Below are 19,020 nucleotides of genomic sequence, written 5' to 3'. Positions count from 1 at the left end.
TTTCCTAAGAGGAGTTTTATGTAGATACGTCCCTGACAGTATATTTAAGGCATATGAAAATAAAGTGATGAAAATTGCATGCCAGTTTTTTATTAGGTGGTTATTTAGAGAATCTTTCTGCACCTGAGTAAATCAGAAGTCTTAGACGCCCACGGAAAATAAAACAACTGTGTTAAGTACATGAAACTTTAAAAAAAAAAAAAAAACCTAGCTGTGAGAAATAAAAGTACAAGAAAAAAATAAAAATACTAAAGGATACCCAGGGAGTCACAGAATAGAAGTTAAGGGACAGCGATGGAGAATGGGCAGAGCTGAGCGTCTCCAAAGGTCCAGAAAGGAAAACCCAGCATTACAAATGCACCCACAGGATCCCACCCCAGGAGCACCCCGTTCAGAATAAGAAGCTGTGTCTTTCTGTTTCCTTCACTAATTCTGCTCGGCGCCCTGGTAGACTGTGTTTCATAAGCCCAGGAAAGCAGAAGCATTAGCCGGCTTCCTTGGTGTGATGGTTGGACACTTGGTGTCACCAGACTCCAGCCAGTGGTGATCTGTCCACACAGAGAGAGGGACGGACGGAGGGGGGGAGAGAGGGATGGAGGGAGGGAGGTCTGACACTGAGCACCGCTTTCCACTCCCCATGCCGAAGGGAGACCTCTCTGGCACCCTGAGTTATGAATATGTCCTAGAATTGTTCTGGGTCCCAGGTAACTTGAAGAGTTCTGCCTACTGTTCACAGGAAGGCGGGACCGTCTGGGGCAGGTGGACAGGAAAGAGCTTTCTTTTCTGGTACGGTCTTTAAATGTTTAATGTAGTCAGGAAGTGAGTTCCTTTTGCCCTTGGTATCTAATGAATTGTTTTGCTTTGATTTTATTTCTGAATTAAGTTATCTGTAAATGTGTTTCAGTGGATTTTTACTCAGAAAAATTCAAAGATCTTTAAAATAGTGGTTGCTGTTTATACCCCCATTTCTTTCTCTTAACCTTTAATAAAAGAGTTTACCTACTTTCCTTGCTTCAACTACAATCAGATGTAAAGAAATTACATATTTATATTTCTAGCCCAGATGGCTCCCAGTCCTTCTTGTCCATATGCCCAGTTGATATCTCGGTATTTCTGAGGACCCTCGAATATGTCCAGAATGTACACTTTTCTCCTTAGCATGTTTCTCTTCCTTTACGATATTTTATCTTAGCGATGCTATTACTACCAGAGCATTTGGGGAAAAAAAAAAACCTACTGAAAAATATATTTGAGTCCTCCTTCCTGCCTACATGCAGTGAGTTGCTAAATCTCTTTTATTTTACTCTGTATGTAAATATTTCTCTGAGAACTCCCTCTTCTTAATTCTTACATCTTGACTTAGTTCAAGCTTTTATCATCTCACCTAGCCTTTGGCAATATCTCCCTTAACTCCAAAACTTACTCTGCTGAAAATACCTTCCACATAGGTAGCAAGGACCCATCTAAAACACATAGAAGGCCACATCCCTTCCATTGCTCTTCAATAGATGAGACCTTTTATAATCTGACCCAAGCTTACATCTCCCAGAAAATTAGATAAAGCACACTTGAAAGCAGTGGTTTTACAATCTAAAGCCGATTTGTTTAAATTCGATAAGGTTTTAGGGTAAAAAGTTGGAGGTTGCAAACATATTATCCTACTTACATCTCTGTTTATATTTGTGTACTTTTAGCATTTTCAAAACAAGCTTTTGTGATCATTTTAAATGTGTTTCGTAGGCTTTCGGAACTTACATATCGATGACCAGATAACTCTCATTCAGTACTCTTGGATGAGCTTGATGGTCTTCGCGCTAGGATGGCGGTCCTACAAACATGTCAGCGGGCAGATGTTATATTTTGCACCTGATCTAATACTAAATGAGTAAGTAGTAACTTTTCCTTTTCTTATTACCAGGGGTGTGTATGTAGGAAAATTTTGAAAATTATATTGCTATAAATGGTCATGCATTTATTTAATATCCTAAATAATATAATTTCCTGAAAGAGTTCTCAGAATTACCTGAATTGTCTTAAGTGACAGCTTGAAATGGTAATATTCATAGGAGTGGATCATTTCTATCAGTAATTCTGGTATTTAGAACTTTTTCCTTTAGTTTAAATATATATTGTTGTCTGAAACTTACTAAATTCTACAAAATTGTGTCAACAAATATACTTAAAGACAAAATGAAATGTTTAGGTTTATAAAGTTTCATTTCTTTGTCCTAAGGAAGATAATAAAAATAAATTACAAGTATTTTTACTTGAAAATATTGACTTACCTCTGGAAAACAAAAATATCTGTGGTCCTATAAGTAAAACTTTGGTAATTTATTTTGAAAATTGAAAGATAAATATTTCAGTTTGCTTTGTTATATTTGAATAATTTTCTGCATAAGACATTTAAGTAAATACAAATCATTTCATAACATTGATGCTGTCCCAACGGCGAGTGCTTCACAGTTCGCAATTTTCATGTATTTCATTCGATTTTTCTGACAACCTGTCAAAACAGGCAGGGAATCATCACCCTTCATTTTACGGTTCAGGAAACTGAGCTTCTGGAGAATTCAGTAACCTACCAAAGGGTCCGGCAGGATCAATCTTAACTCTTCTGGGTCAAAACCTGATCTTCTGATAACTATTCCCGTTAGCTTTTTCTGACTGAAGTGGACATGATGAAGCAGTGCGTGGCTGAGAAAATACCTTGTGTCCACTACTGTGAACGTTTGTTTTTAACCTTGTCAATTATTTAGTGCTTGCTAATGTTCCTTTTTATTCTTTTCTGGGCGCCAGACATTTCCCCTAGAAACGGCCACAGCGTGATTACTTTCTGTTGAAGTAATTCTCCCATTTAACTGCAACTAAGCACTATATACATACATACATGTATATATCCAGATATGAGTGTGTGTGTTTGTGTGTGTGTTTTCATAGGAAAAAATCATCAGTGAAGAAAGAATTTCTAAGCCTGCCTCAGTTCACATTTCGAACTCCTATGACTTTTCTACTTTTCTCTTGGCTTAGGTATTTAAAATGTTGATCATGAAAGGGAGAAACAATATTGTTTCATCAATTTATATTTAGTATTTTTTATAATTTCAAAATCATTTATTTTCTTAACCTCAAACATTTAGTACCAGAGTTGGGCGTGGTCGCACACAGCTGTAATCCCAGTATTCTGGAGACAGGAGGACCACAAATTTGAGCTCAGCCTGGGGAATTTAGAGATTTAGCAAGACCCTTTCTCAAGGAAAAAAAAAAAAAAAAATGGCTGCGGATGCAACTCAGGGTAAAGGTCCTGGGTTTAATTCCCAGTCCTGCCCAAAAGAGTACCTATTGGGGCTGGGGATTTAGCTCAGCGGCACAGCGCCTGCCTGGCAAGTGCAAGGTCCTGAGTTTGATTCCCGGTACTGGAAAAAAAAAAAAAGTACCTATTATTAAAAGTTTAAAAATATTTAGAGTTCAAAATGTTAAGTTTGTTTATTAAGTAGAGTAGTCATACTTAATAATATGAGAAATCACTTCTAGAATCATATCCTGTGGTACAGTACATAAACTGGCTGAGACTCTTTTCCTGTTGCTTTTTCCTTTACATTTACGTGTGGAGCAAGACAGAGGATGAAAGAATCGTCCTTCTATTCCTTGTGCCTGACCATGTGGCAGATCCCACAGGAGTTTGTGAAGCTCCAGGTTAGCGAGGAAGAGTTCCTGTGTATGAAAGTGTTGCTACTGCTAAATACAAGTGAGTGAGTACAAGTAACTTAAGAAGAGATGCCAGGTTTCTCAATTTTCAGTTCATTAATAAAGACTCAAATAATAGTATGGTTATTATTTATGAGGTATAAATCTCAGATTGTAACTGCCAAGAAGGAATACCGATACGTTATCACAGGCATTCATAAAGTGACTTGATTTTTTCATGTTTTACCCACCTATGATAGTAGTCTAGCCACTGTATTTTAGATAACATATGCTTCAATGCTTTTTCATAGTCATCTAATTTAGTACTTTAATTAATATTGATGAATACAAACTATGCTTTCCTTTTCTGTCTTCTCAAAGTATTTACTGTATAGAATACACAGTTTTGTTTGGAGTTGTTCACTTTTTATCAGGAAAGACTCTTATTAGGAATTGTTACAAAGGTAAGTAGCTTAGTGTATTAGCAATGTGTTTGTCACTTACACACAGTCCAGAGAATTAACCAGAAAAACATGGGCTCCTTCCAACTAGCGGCCCTCCCTTTTGTCTAGCCAGGAATCTGTCATGGTATCTCACTAGAAATGAGCCCTTAGTGAGGGATGGTTTGGAGGCAAAGCTTGAAAGTATTAAATGCCGTACATTACTTCTACCCACATTTCCGTGGCCCACCTTTAACTGCAGAAGAAGCCAGGGGTCGCAGCCATCTGTATGCTCAGAAGAAATAGATGTCTGGTGGTTTATTGAAAGGAACAATTAATGTTTACACTTTTTGACCAATTTTGCTTGCGTGTAGCTGGTAACCTGAAGAACTAATTTGAAGACAACAATATGCAATATAACCACTGGTGAATTCCTACCATCTCGTCTAGTGAAACTCTGTATTCTTTCTAATTTCTTTATTACTTTTTATTCTCTTTAATGGTTTCATCCATCTTGCATTCTTACGTCTGTAGCCTGAGCCACTTTGTTGACGATAACAATGTGTAATATAACAACCACCGTAAATCCCTGTCATTCTGTTTTGAAACCCTGTATCATTTTTATTGTTTTTGCTTTGTTTTGCTTTTGTCCATGTTGTTGTTATTTTGTTATTGGTTTTTATATGCTTTTTTTTTTTTTTTAAAAAAAGGCCAGTGGTTCACTTCAGATTGAGGTTTGTTTGTAAGTAAGGGGCAGCCACAGGAAAGTTAAATGAGGATGTGAGATTAGTTGTAGAGCTGCTGGAGAAGTCAACCAAGACATACTAGCTCACAACAGACGGACCTCACATTTTTAGGAAAGAAGTAGTAGTGAAATTGACAGTATAACATAAAGTTAGCGGTTATGCCTAAAATCTGAATTTAGAAATTAAAGATTTCAGAGGTGAAATTGCTAACCTAAATTACTAACTAGCGTCATGATAGGAATGAGTGGCACTCTCATTAAATAAAAATAAAATATGAGTACCCACCACCACTGCTGCTGAACAGTGCAATAAATTAGGAAGCAGAAATGAGGGCTACAACTATTAAAAAGTGGAAAATAAAACTGTTATTTAAATGTAGTATTTCTGCATACCACTAAAAGAAAGATAATCCTTGAAAAACTTGCTTGAATTACACATGGAGTGTTTGGATGTAAAAGAAGTACTCAGATATAGATACCTGTTTCTCATATTACCAGGGAGGCATTAGAAAATTTAGTGAAGCAATATTAAAATGACAACAACAAAAAGATAGATTATCCAAGAATAATAATTTCATTGAAAATGAGATTTGTATGAAGGAAAGAAAACTTTATAAAGAAGTCCAAGTGTTTGTTAAACAAAAAGAAAAACACAAAGTGCAGAACCTATACACCAAATCAAACCAGGTATTGGAGATAGAGTTATAGAGTCATGGTGGGTGCTTTTTTGAGTAAATGCTAAGTTAAATGCATCATTTATTGAGACAGCACTTAATTAGGTAAGCTGTGATGTTCCTTAATGTACCTTAGTAGTTTGGGTATTCTTTGAGAATTAGAAATTTATATATCCTGTCATTGTCATTGGCACTTTCTCCTGTGTAAGGTGTTTTATTTGGAATTACGCAGCACAAGAAATCATTACTTACTCAGAAATTATTAAAAATGTTAGTGTCAACGTAATCGCCCCTGTTGTTATTTCCGCCCAGTCCCTTTGGAAGGACTAAGGAGTCAGAGCCAGTTCGATGAAATGAGGGCGAGCTACATTCGGGAGCTCATCAAGGCCATCGGTCTGAGACAGAAAGGGGTTGTTCCTAGCTCACAGCGCTTCTACCAACTCACCAAGCTTCTTGACAGCTTGCATGATGTAAGTGTTTATTTTCCAGAGTATAAATGATTATTCTTTAAAGTTCTCTAGCCTTTTAAATGTTGAATGAGAATTTTTATTGATACTGTTTCTTCAAACTCATATTTGTACTTGAATTTTAGAAGTATTTATATCACACTACTAAGAATTCATATTGTGCACTTTTACTTTCAATGTAGAGCACTCAAGTATCCTTTCACTAGCATTTTGTTCAGCCTGAGGGTAGTTGAATGTGTAATAAGAGCTAGAATACATTTTCCGGAATATGGTCTAAAATATTTTTGCTTAAAATTAGAAAAATGTTTATATACCTAGCAAAAATACGGATGTGCAAAGCAGGAGGCAGCATTTTAGATGAATTGAAAGTAACATTGTTGATGGGCAGTCAAGCAGTATACAGAAAAGCTAATATCTGCATGTTTTTTGAATTTCCAGTTTTTTAGAATTTATTGTAAAGAAAGAATTAGGCAAAAATTAAAAATGTTTCAATTATTTCTGTTTTTCTCCCTCTCTGCTATGGTAAATATTCCAGAAAACCCAACACCAGAACTAGATTAATAAAACAAGACATATGTGATTAGTCAAGACTTATTGAATACGAGCTTTCTTGCTGCTTTGTTTAGAAACCACATTAAAATGACACTGAACGCATAAAAAAGCTATTCGTTCATGAGGTCAACTTTTAAGGCCTTCCTCCTGCATACAAAGAGATTGCCAAGATTATAAACTCTTTAAGTATAGTCTCTGGAATGAAAAAACTTAGAGAAAAATAAGCATAGAAAGTCAGCTTACAGGAAAAAGACCAGCACATAGAATGCAAGAAAACTAAAATACTCAGAGAAATGATGATAGTATGTCTGAGAAAGGTGAGTAGAAGATATTCAAAAAGGAATGTCTAGCAATGAAATACTTTCAGATAATTAAAGGAGATCAGAAATTAAAAATTCAGCGAGAGGGATAAAACATGAAGGAACCTCTGAGGAGAAAGATAACTAAAAGTAGAACATGGAAAATTAGAAGAGATACCAGTTTTAAAGGATTAATTGAGAGAGTTCCACCATTCAGTAATAGGAATTTCCATTAAGAAAGAATCGAGAGTTAGGAAGATGAAATTGTAGTAAGAAAAGTTGACAACTCAAGGATGTTCGTTTTCTAACTGTGAAGGCTCAGTGAGCAGGCACTGCAGTTCCCCCAAGGTACGTTAATATAAAAGTTTTGCATAGTAAGAGTGAAAAGCATATCCTGTATCTATCAGTGGAAAGGGAAATAAGTCACAGACAAATGATCAGCAATCAGAATGTCATTAGATTTCTCAACAGAAACAGTGGAACTCAGAAGACAATGGAATGAGGCCTTCAGATTTTGGAGGGAGAAGAAAATTTTCCAAGAATATGTATACTTAGCAAACGCATCAAAAAATTGCAAATACAATCAGCCAAATCCTCAGTCAATAATGTCAAAATTAGAAATAGCAGTACATGTCAAAAGACATTTATCTGAAATAGCGGTAAATGTCAAAAGACAGGCTAAAAATATTAAAGTCATACCTGGGGAACGGAAATAAGAATAGAAAGACATTTCAGAAACTTCTAGATTTTGTTGCTGCTGGTGTTGCTGTTTATGTTAGAATCTTAGAGTACCATTTGACTTTTTAAATTACATGCTTAAATTACTTTAATAACAATAAAAATTAGAATAAATTAATGATGTTGAATTATTGATATGGAGTCAAGATGATACGTGGTAAAGCCAGTAGAATTTATGAAATCATTGCACTTTGAAATGGTATGTGTATAATATTGCATATATACTTGTGCATGCATAGGTATATATACCAAAAAACACAAAAATACAGCACAATATTCACCTTATCTTGTGAGAACATGGGTAGCATTTATTCCTTTAAATCTTTTCATATTATCAGAATGTTCCATATGAGTAAACTGTATTTTGCATTTATCTGAGAGAGGAATGGGAGTTCATTTTTGTAAGAACAAAACATCTTGATAAGTATTTCTAGTGTTGGAAAAATAAGCTGTGTTTGAGTAGCATTGAATTTGTTATTTTTCTTCCACGTTTCCTTCCATGTGTTCAACCGAAAGCTCGTCAAACAGCTTCACCTTTACTGCTTGAATACGTTTATTCAGTCCCGGGCGCTGGCCGTTGAATTTCCAGAAATGATGTCTGAAGTCATTGCTGCACAGTTACCCAAGATCTTGGCAGGGATGGTGAAACCTCTTCTCTTTCATAAAAAGTGAATGTCGTATTTTTCTTTCAAAGATTAAATTTTGTGGTATGTATTTTTGTGGTGGTTAGGATGATGAGGTTTCTAGTTTTTATAAAATTCTTCTGAAAGCCTTACCTTTATAACATATCATGCAATGTAAATTTATGTGAAAAATTGTGAGTCTCATTTTCCCTTGTAAAGCATAAGTAGAATGTTGAAAGTGTTTTTGTGTACTTATATTTTATTTGAGTTTACAAGAATGAAAAAGTACTAAAACTTGAAGTAAGTTCTATCTTACTGTATTATTTCATACCACTTTAGGTGAGGATTTTAACCTTGGCATCTAACAAATCTATGTTAGAGGAGAAAGAATTTACATGTGATAATAAAAGGTGATTATATTTGTTATTTCTAGATAATTCCTCTTTGTTTCTATAATTCCCAAAATGAACCTTTAAAATGGTAGGCAAAAGTCAAACATTACTGTGAAAATTCATAACCTTAGCCAAATTTTTGGAATTTTTTAATGCAAAATATATAGGTCCAGACTTTAAAACTACTGAAATAAATTAATAGGTAAAATAGGTCTTATATTGGTTATTTCCCAAATTGGAAACAGATTGATCTATGAAGAAAATTAATATACAACCATATCAATAAGACCACAGTAGTGGGAATTTTGTTTTTCCTTTTAACCTTCTTTATGGGGGTTAACCTCAAATAAAGTATTTTGAATACAAATGAAAATCAGAAGATTCTAGGACCTCCTTTTCACCACTGGCGTGTGGAAAATCAGCCTTACCGGTTCTCAATTTCCTCACCTTTAAAAGTGGTGTAATATTATCTTTCCTCTGTCAAATGTTTCTTTTGGTTAGAGCTTCTTATTAGCATTTTCTCAAATCGCAGAAAGGTGGGGGGGTATTATTTTTTTTCTCCACCACTCAAACTGAGGATGGTCATGCATAGTAGATGAATCTCAGGTTGAAAATTTTGGTGTGTGTCTGATCCAAAAATGTATGCTTCAGGAATAGAGAAATCTCAGGTTGAAAATTTTTGAGTGCCTCTGATCTGTTTTAGGAAATACCAGATACTGGTTTAAAATAATACACTCACAATAACAAGAAAACACATAGTTCACATTGTTATTTTAACTGAAAATATTCCTTTGGAAGAGAGACAGGCATTCTTTTCTGAAAAAAATCACTGGAGATCCCAAAGAAAAGAAAAAATATATATGCACCAAATATATATTTATGCACCAAATTTATAGCACTAATGAAATTCAATCAAAATAAATTATTGAGCTTTTTCATCAGTACCAATTTTACGTATATATGTGTATAGAGTATTTAACAACTCAGAGAAACTAGTGTCCTCAATTTTTTTCTAAGTTTCTTCTGAAGTAGACACATTGCTATCTTACAAAAAACAGTGCACTATTAAAGGTTAATAATAAAATTAAACTTTACAGTGTAGAAAACTTCTATTGAGCAGCTTCTAATTTCCCGATGCATTTTAGTTACCCACTTCTTTTAACTGATAAATATTTGCAGCTTACCAAAGGACAATAACATAAAAATACTCCTAATAAATGTGTGGCCCTCAAAACAAGGTAAAGTGGTTTCATATGATGAGAAATTGGCATAATTATGTTAAATTATAAATTTTAACAGTACCTTCTTCCATTTAAAAATTAAGTTAGCTATGGGGTATCTGTAAAGAAGGGATCCTCATAGGACATGTAAAGATAGGGACTAAAATAAACTTTACCCAGGACCCTTGGCTTGAGTTGATTAGGTTATTGTCAAATCTAATGGGTAACCTAACACGGTTATAACGTTCCAGGAGACTTTAACATACACATTTCAAATTCGCTCAACATTAGAACAGAAGTGGTTGCTCTCTCACTGTCTCTACGTGAATGTCTTTTTCTATAATACATGTGGAATACATTGTTCTCTCCATGGCTATTTGGTTCTTCAGTCTTCATTCCCGTACACTTCTCTCTTCACTGTTCAGGCCACCGTTACCTTCCAAAAAAGAATGTCATTGTCACGTCCTCATTGAAAAATTTTCACGGGTTTTCAGTCACCTATCACTCCAAGCTGCATCCTGGAATTTCCAAGTGGGGTTTTAAAAAAATACCATCACCTTAAAAAATTACTTGGACTCCATCCTTAGCAATCCTATTTCAGCCAGTCAGCTGCATGTATTCGTATTATGTTCCAGCCATGACAATCTTGGAACGTTAATCTTTCTTCCAGAATTTCCTCTGTTGGTACCATGCACTTATAAATCCCATGCACTTATAAACTTTCAAGACTCAGCCAGATAACATTTCTGTACTCTTCTCCAGTCTTGAAGATGATTTTCTTTCTCCTAGGTTCACCTGCCATTTTGTACACCTCTGACCTACAGAATCATGTATCTGTAGAAATCTCACTCTTGCACAGGTCTGAGAATCTCTTTGCGATGGGACAGTGGTGTTTTGTTGACAGAGTTGAACGACACATTCTGTTTCCTGTTTCCACAGTCTCTGTCCTGCTCTGGTCTCGTTGCTGAGTGTGTCTGTGCTCATGACGTTCCGCTTTTCCCGTGTCTCCTTCCCCCTGACCTGATCTGCATCTCCGTTTCCTTCAGCACCTTAGAATTTTGCACCCTTTTTCCTACTTTGTGAGAGCTCACTTTTTATTGACTGTGATGTGGGAGTTCATTTGCTGTGTACTAAGGACAATACTTTTATTTCTTGTGTGCTTGAGAACTGCATGCACACAATATTATTTCCTTCCCCATAAAAAATTCCACAGATACAACTGTTTCTTATATTTAAGTAGCATTGGACGGTTGTGTACTGCAAGCCTCAATGTAAAATTTTCCTCATTTCTAATTTCATTCAAATATCTATTGAACACCTGATATTAACATAGAAAACATACTCATAAGCTTCATGAGAATTTGGAGCTGAAGAAATACTGTAACTCAAAAGAGTTAGAATCTAGTATTAGGTATAAATCACAGTGCCTGACAAATAGTGGGCAATCAAACATTTGTTGAGTATATAAATTTTCATTCGTGAGATTTGATAGCTGTAAGGGACTATTTACATAGAGTTTTAATAAGACAAGTGTAGCACAAAAACACTACTTTAAAATTAATATTAAATAATTTCTAAATATAGTCAGGGGTCAGTAATTTAATTGCACTAAATCAGTTTGTACATTTACTGAAAAAGCATTTAATTATTTTTCCCACAAATGTCCTCTTAATAACAGTATTTTTAATATATCCTATGCACAATAATTAAGGGACATTTACTTCTGTGAAAGTGTTTGACATAACTACAAGAATATTAAGTGTGTCCAAAAATCAAAAACAAACCTACATCATCATCCTTTTAAACACAGGTGGTAAACCCAGGGAACCGTTCAGATGTGATCAGTAGCCGATTCTTGTTGTTTTTGAATAGAAACAATAATTTGATAATACACATCCTTTCCCACCATCACAATTCAATCTCCAAAATAACTTTAATTGTTTCTGATTTTACTTAACTATCAGGGAATACAGTGTATTGGCACAGGGTTGGGTGTAGCTGTCGTTGGACAGCTTCACAAGAATGTTTGATACTTCTTTTGATGTTGGTCCACAGTGTAGATGTCTCAGCAACAGGATTTAATACTTAAGGCCAAGATTAGATAAGGAAACAATAAATTCCAAAACGAACATGACACTGCCAAGTGGGAGAGGTCTGCTCGCTAAACCTGTTACTGTACAAATTCCTGCCACTAATGTCTTTATTGCTGTGTAGTCATGCAGTCTTTATCTTCACTTTTCAGGTCATGTTCTCTTTGGTAGGTCTAAAGTAAAATTAAATCATAAGAAGATAAGTTATATGTCAAGAATACTTGAAGATTACTGAAATAGATTCTTGAGTAAATGAAAACAGTTTTATTCAAAAATTGAAAAGCTATTTGAGTCAGAAGCAATTACACCTCTGATTTTTTTTTTTTTTTACTGTTTAACATGACATTTTTTAATGTGGAAAGATGTGGCTCTTTTTACTTAGGTAATACTATGCTATTATTTTTTTCACTTTTAACACTAAAATAATGTATTACTATACAGATGATAGGCAAATATGATAGGTAATATGTTTTCCACCAAAACCATGCCTTGTAAGTAACCCTTGCATGTGAACCTGCAACTCCCAGATTAACCACAGCTACTTTCAGGTACTGAACGATGGCCTCGGAGAAGGAGCTGACCTAGGTCTGTGCCTGCTTCTGCCCCTTTCGGGCTGGATGAGTGGGAGTAAGCTATGCAGTCTCTCTCCTTAAACCTTTCCTATCTGTTTTGTGATTAATAGAAATGGAAACAAAACAAGCATACAGGTGTTCGGAAACAGTAATCGTGATGATTGTACTTTCATTAACTCATGGTTCTGGCTATGATTTTATCAAACTAATCATCTGTACTCTGTACTGAAACCAGATATCCAGAGAGTCAGTTCCTTTACTTCTCTTACTATGCATGGTCATATATTTGGCTGATTTGATTTAGACTTAACGCTGGGTAGATTCAATTAATTTCTTCCCTTGAAAAGATTGAGTTTGGGGCCTGTTTCCTCAGAAATCTGATGAGCCTATCACACTTCTATTATAAATATCTAAGAATAATTATTGATATTGACATTTTCAAGTATCTCTTTAAAATATACATATCTTGACTAGAGCATACTCTTCCAGAAATCTATTAACTACATGCTCAAATTATTTTTACTATGGTAGAAACTGTACAAAGTGCAACAATAGGGTTAAAAATCATGAATTTATCAGCCAAAAATAACATTTCTATCCTGATGAATGTTGTGATGAAAGAAATCTTCATGTCTACTTTGATCTGATGTCTGTAGTAGAGTGGCTATTAATTTTTAGTTTTTGCTGTGAATACCTGAATAATTTCTGTGACCTATAAATATAGGCCCTTTACATATCAGATTTCAGGACAGGATATTAAACCTTTTAAATGTCTCTTAAACTCCATAGCCCTCTATATAAGAACCACTCAAAACTGAAAAAATATATTCTTTAAATCTAAAGATATCTTGGGGCTGGGGATTTAGCTCAGCGGCAAAAGCGCCTGCCTGGCAAGTGCAAGGTCGTGAGTTCGGTTCCTGGTACCGGAGAAAAACCAAAAAAAAAGAAGAAAAAAAAAAAATCTAAAGATATCTCATTTTTGTAGTCAGTTATTCAAAAAACTATGCCAGGACGGATAAAGCAAAATGGACAAGAGGACACTCAAGGAAGACATAACTTTCTTTCCCCACAGTGTGCCTTCTAAGTAGCAGTGGATATAGGACATTTCCACGTCACTGAAATTTAAAGGAAGTACATAGCCATATATTCTAAAAAAGTTTGCCAAGTCCTGAATTGTTTACAGCCGCTAGACTAAGTCATGAATCGTGGTTCTGGACACTCGCTCTGTACCTAGCATCTGCCATCTATTTAATCAACATTATTCCATGCTCTGTGTCCTAAAATTCAAAATTGAGTAAAGAAGGTAAAGCAACTGACTGTTCATTTTGTATTATTGAATACAGTCCAACCTGCTTTGGTCAGGATGCTCTAATATAAATCCAAGTTGAGCTGGTCTAGATAACCGAATTCAAATTGTGTTACACCCTCTTCAAACTCAAGAAATGGCCCTACAGACCACCAGTTAGCTGGGCTAATAAAAACTGTACCTCCAGAGTCAAGTCTGAGTCAGTGTGGCCTGAAGAATTGAAAACGATAAGCAAAGAATAGTTTCCTTTAATAATTTATCCTCCCTCTAACTGGAGAAGATTTAAGGATTTGAGGAACACTGGTGATAAGTGAAATAGCAGCAGTTTATGGCTGCAACTGCCGGGTCGCTGCTAAGGGAAGAAAAACATGAAGGGATCTGTTGCCTCCTCGGAGCGGAGCACGTTCCAAGGCAGAGCTCTAGGCACATGCCTGGAGGCTGCGCCCGGGCTTGTCCGAGCCCTGCGCAGCTGTGGGGCTTGGAAAACTCTTGCGGGGTGGCTGGATTAGCCCCAGAATGTCAAGCTCATTTCCAGTTTACTGGCTTTTGTTGCTTTATGTCATGCTGACCTTATTGTTAGACGCAGGTTTGTTTGCTTTCATACCGCCCATGGAAAAATGGGGAGAGCATTACTGTTAAGCTGGTTGGAGGCATTCACTGACAGAGCACTTGCAGAGAAATGTGACTTGGGCAACTAGTCAGCGTACTGCCCCCGTTACTTTAAAGAAAATGTGCGGCCTTGCTAGCTACAGTGTGACGTCAGTGTCATGCGCCGTATTTAGGCAGATTTGAGTAAAATATTTAAAGAGCATTGTAAACAGTTTTCAGGACATACGCTATCACTTGTCTTTATTATCTTTTGAAATTGCTCTTAATATATGAATTCCAGATATAGTCAAGTTACCAAATCCAAATTAGCCCAAGGGAAACCCACTTAAATATGTTTTTCTTTTGGCAGTTATACATAAAGCTTAACATTTCTTAGGCTATGATGTTTACTTCTGTATGATTTTTGTTATTAACTATTTTAGAAAGCAGGTAATATTTTAAAGTTTTTGCCATTGGAAATACATTTGTTACCCTCCTCTTCTAGAAAAGCTTACATTTAAAAGTAGGCACCAAAGTGTTTGTTCCTATGAAGATATAGTTGCTTTAGTTTCATGTTTTATTATTTAAGACATAGAATGGCTGAGCAGTGGAACAGTTATATCCACACTGATTTGTTACTTTTTTTTTAATGTAGCTTTAAGTTGTATGCATAAGATTTTTTTCAATAATTTCAAAATAATCAATGGAATTCTATTATAGCTTTCCTAAACTGGGCTCTGAAGCAAATATTTGAAGTCAGAGTATTTTATATAACATTTTATTCTTCTAAGGACTTAAAAACCCATAAGAAAGACCAAAATAGTATGTGGAGTGTTAGTACTAATGCATCATGTTTTTTTGTCAGAGCAGAGATGCTGCTTATTTTCTAGATTAAACATCCTGCCCGGAATTTACTCCAGATGCTAAGCTTAGTATTTCATATACCTAAGGATAGAAAGAGATTTCCATATGGAAGCATTTAACTCACTTTAACCAACAAATTACCTTTACTTTAGCATTATATGTATTTTAATTTTATGAAATGTTCATACTCACAGGAAATAGCAGGGCAAAGTTTTTATTAATAAATTTCAAAAAATGCTTTTTTATTGATATTTAGAATAAAACAGATGAAGCAAAAGTTGTCTGTATCTTTGGAGAAGTAGCTACAACTTATAAGATTTAAATGGGGAGCCTTCTTAAATAGTAATAAATATTTTTCCTTGATTATTCAACAAGAGTCATGATAGGATCATACGAAACCTTACTATCCATGATATCAACATGCTACATGTTAGAAAAATGATAATTTACTATCTAAAACATAAAATACCAAAAAGCTTGCTTTCTTTATGCTTTTTACCAGAAAGAATTCTAATTTGAGGCTACATGGTTTAGAAAAATATAATTAAGCTGCAACCTCTATTTTGTTTTCAACTAATTGTGTCTTGATGTTATTATCTTCACTTTTAAAAAGAAAGAAAAAAACAGACTAGAACCAGGTTGTCCCTTTTAACTCTGAAAGTAGGGTCAAAGTACCGTATTCTGGTTTGTCTTCAGATCAAATAAATCAACTCTAAAATTACAAACTTTCTAAACATTTTACATCACCATATCACAGCCAGTTCTCAGTTAATAAAAGAAAAATGTGCCCTAAAGCACGAAAACAAAAAACAGTGGGTTTTGGAGTAGGGGGGTGAGTTGAAAAGTATTAATTTATTTTTTAGCAACCCGCCCTGTGCTATTTCCTGTGTTGTGTGCCAGTCACCCTGTGAAATTTTGGAGATAGCTAGGAGAACTAGTGAACCTGTTAGAGTTTCCTCTTCCCTGAGTTTATAGTTGAATGGGAAATAAAGACAGATAAACAGATAGCTCCACTGTACTGTGAGTGCTACGATGGAGGACTTATAGGGAACTATTAGAGGACCTAAGGGTAGCACCCAGCTTAAATTTAAGATTGGCCAAAGGCATTTCGAAAAAAGTCAGTTCTAACACTTAATCCTAAAGTTATTGAAGCATTAGCTAAGCAAACAGGGTCAGCAGATACCAGAGGCAAGAAAAGGAAAGAGCATTACAAACTAGTTGACAGCAGACACACAAAAGAGGTAACAATATGCACATGGAAAAAGAGGCAACGAGACGCATATGGTGATGGCAGCCAGTGTGGGGTGTGGGCGGATGATGAGGTGGAAGGAGAAGCCAGGATCCAGATGCCCTTGGCTTTGCATGCCATATTAAGGAAAGAAGGCTTGATTTGGCCATAAACAAGATAGCAGCACAACTTACATAAATATATTTGGAAACGCTGCTCCTCCAGTATGGAATAAGGGTTAATCCGGAGGCACTGAACAGCTCTGAGCAAGTTGCAGTGTTTTGGTGAAAATAGTGACCATAAGCATTAGGAGCTAGAGGTGATCATGACCTCCTAATTTTCCAGATGGATTTCATGATAACTTAGGCGCATTGGCAGAATTATGAAAGTGGAAGAAATACGCCCTATAAATGACCAAACACAGCACCAGATGTCTAATTATTCTGCTTCTGTTTCGAAATCGCAAATTTTGAAGAAAGACAATAAATACTAAGAGGCTCTGGTTTTACTAAGTCGGAGAATCATCTCTCCAGACAATTTCTAGTCGTTCAGCAAGTTCCCCGCCTGGGCATGCTCCTCCAGCCTCGTAATACAGCCCTGTGCACACAAGCAGGACCAGACCAGCTCCAGGTCCAGCAAATGCAAAGGAAAGAGACACAGTAATACTGATGTAAAGCAAAGTAAATACCTTTTGTATATGCCCTTCTCCAGATGTCATAGTTCAACAGAGTTACAGAATGGGATGGGCAAGATAAACAAAGCTCCTAGTACTCAGCGAAGGATCTGGACTGCGTGAGCTCTCTAAACGTCGCGAGGAGCTAAGAAGGGAGAATGGGGAGTGACAGCTTGGAAAACAAATTTGACAGTAAGACTATGAGCGTCTCTTTGAATATGAGAAACACTGGAGCATTATGTCTTGTTACTTCATCAGTTTTTATCAAGGGTCAGTCTTCCTTTCTGCTTCCATTAACCAGACACCAGCTAGCAAAGGAAGACTTTTACTATACCGTGCATAGGCAGTAGGGGTGGGACGGGAGGGTGTATTTAAATATGCTGTCCAAATTCATGCGAGGAATTGGTCCTGAGGATAGACTCGTATTGGCGTAGTCGGCACTGGGCACGCCAGTTGCTTGCCATGCCTCGCCATGACCTCAGGGCCGTCGTCACACCTCAGTCCACAGCCTGTGAATTCACCTGTTCTTCCTGCTCCAGCCCTGCAGGGTACTGTGCCTTTTCTTACTTGATACTTTCCAGTCCTTGCTGATGCAACAAATTCCTCTTAGATGATGTTTTCTCGTCTGGCTTCTATTCTGGCTTCTGTTCTGGGGTCACCTTGTCCTGTCGGAGGACCATGGCTCCCATTAGCCCCGCACCCAGCTGGCACTGGGCCGAATCTACGCTCCTCTAAGAGGTTGTGTGTGCTACAGCCCCAGAAAGGGCTCAGATTTCTTAAACACCCACCTTGGTCTAGAGGTTCCACTGCGCATCTCACCCCTTTCAAAATTTAGTCCCAAAGTGTGGGACTCTGACCCCCTTCCCCTACCTCTTCTTTTGCACCGTAACTTCCTACCTTCCGTTCCTGTCATTTGGAGATTGAGTTCTTGTCATGTATTCCTGGTAGCTCTCTCTGATGGAGTTCACTTGCTGAAGATACTTTTGAGAATTAGAAAACTGTTTTTCTGTAAGAAAACCCTGCTGTCCAAATGTGCCTTGCTGTGGTTCTCAAAGACCAGTGGAGAAAGTCAGAAGCTGAACACTGACATCAAGCATTTCTGCTGTAACAGCTCAAATTCCCCTTAGCGCAACACCCCTCCCTTCAAATCACCTGAAGCGTCAGGTGCCAAAAAGACTAACACAAAGCTCACTGTATTTCAGTGAGCATAGACTTCAGTGGGCTTTGGGAATTCAGGTAGGGTTTTCTGTCTTGAAGTTGGGACTATCCTTTCATCTGCATATGCTTACCTGTTTTTCTGCAGAGGCTGCTGACAGATACAAAACTAAAACCTGGGTGATCATGGAATCCTAACACTACCATCCATGCTTGTTTTCATGTAAGGATTTATACTCCCCTGAAAGCAATTTCACTATTTACATGCAGGTTCTCAGCTTTTATGCTGAAGTTGATTAAACATTCAAAGAAATCCACTCTTGTTAGTGAAACTAGTAGTACAGCTAGCAGGAGATGCAGGGAATCGCCGTTTCTTCCTCATGATCTGTGCCCTCTTTCGCTTCTCTTTGCTACTATTGTCTCGGGTAAATAGTAGATCACTAAGTACATTTCCAAAACTTAAACTTTGAAAGCTTCTTGGCCCCATTCACCTCCTTCTTGAGCGTCACTTTACCCGCCCCCGCAGCTCTCGTTTGAGAGGATGCTGGAAGTGGAAGGGTTCTGCTGAGGTACAGCCTTGCACGGTAGAAGGGACCCGGTGACAATGCAGATATGGCACAAGTAGGTAACAGTGGGAACCGAACGTCACTAGGTGTTTATTCTCAGTCTACTGTGAAGAATTCCACCTCTGTTTTTAAATGAAAAGT

The 19,020-nt window shown here is 36.6% G+C and overlaps 1 protein-coding gene across 1 annotated transcript in view; it reads left to right on the top strand.

Annotated features, from left to right (window-relative positions):
* The window catches only part of Pgr (progesterone receptor), a gene marked incomplete at its 5' end in the record, with an annotated part of 49,640 nt that extends 40,081 nt beyond the window's left edge, over window positions 1-9,559 (top strand). The window contains 4 exon segments of the mRNA XM_005377963.2: window positions 1,741-1,885; window positions 3,618-3,748; window positions 5,859-6,016; window positions 8,119-9,559. Of these exon segments, the coding sequence (XP_005378020.2) occupies window positions 1,741-1,885; window positions 3,618-3,748; window positions 5,859-6,016; window positions 8,119-8,274 (590 nt within the window).
* Window positions 9,560-19,020: the final 9,461 nt, after the last annotated feature.

This window comes from Chinchilla lanigera, unplaced genomic scaffold (assembly GCF_000276665.1).
Source record: "Chinchilla lanigera isolate Chin_1 unplaced genomic scaffold, ChiLan1.0 scaffold00011, whole genome shotgun sequence".
NCBI classification, from domain to species: domain Eukaryota; kingdom Metazoa; phylum Chordata; class Mammalia; order Rodentia; family Chinchillidae; genus Chinchilla; species Chinchilla lanigera.
This window is presented reverse-complemented; position numbering and strand designations above follow the sequence as displayed.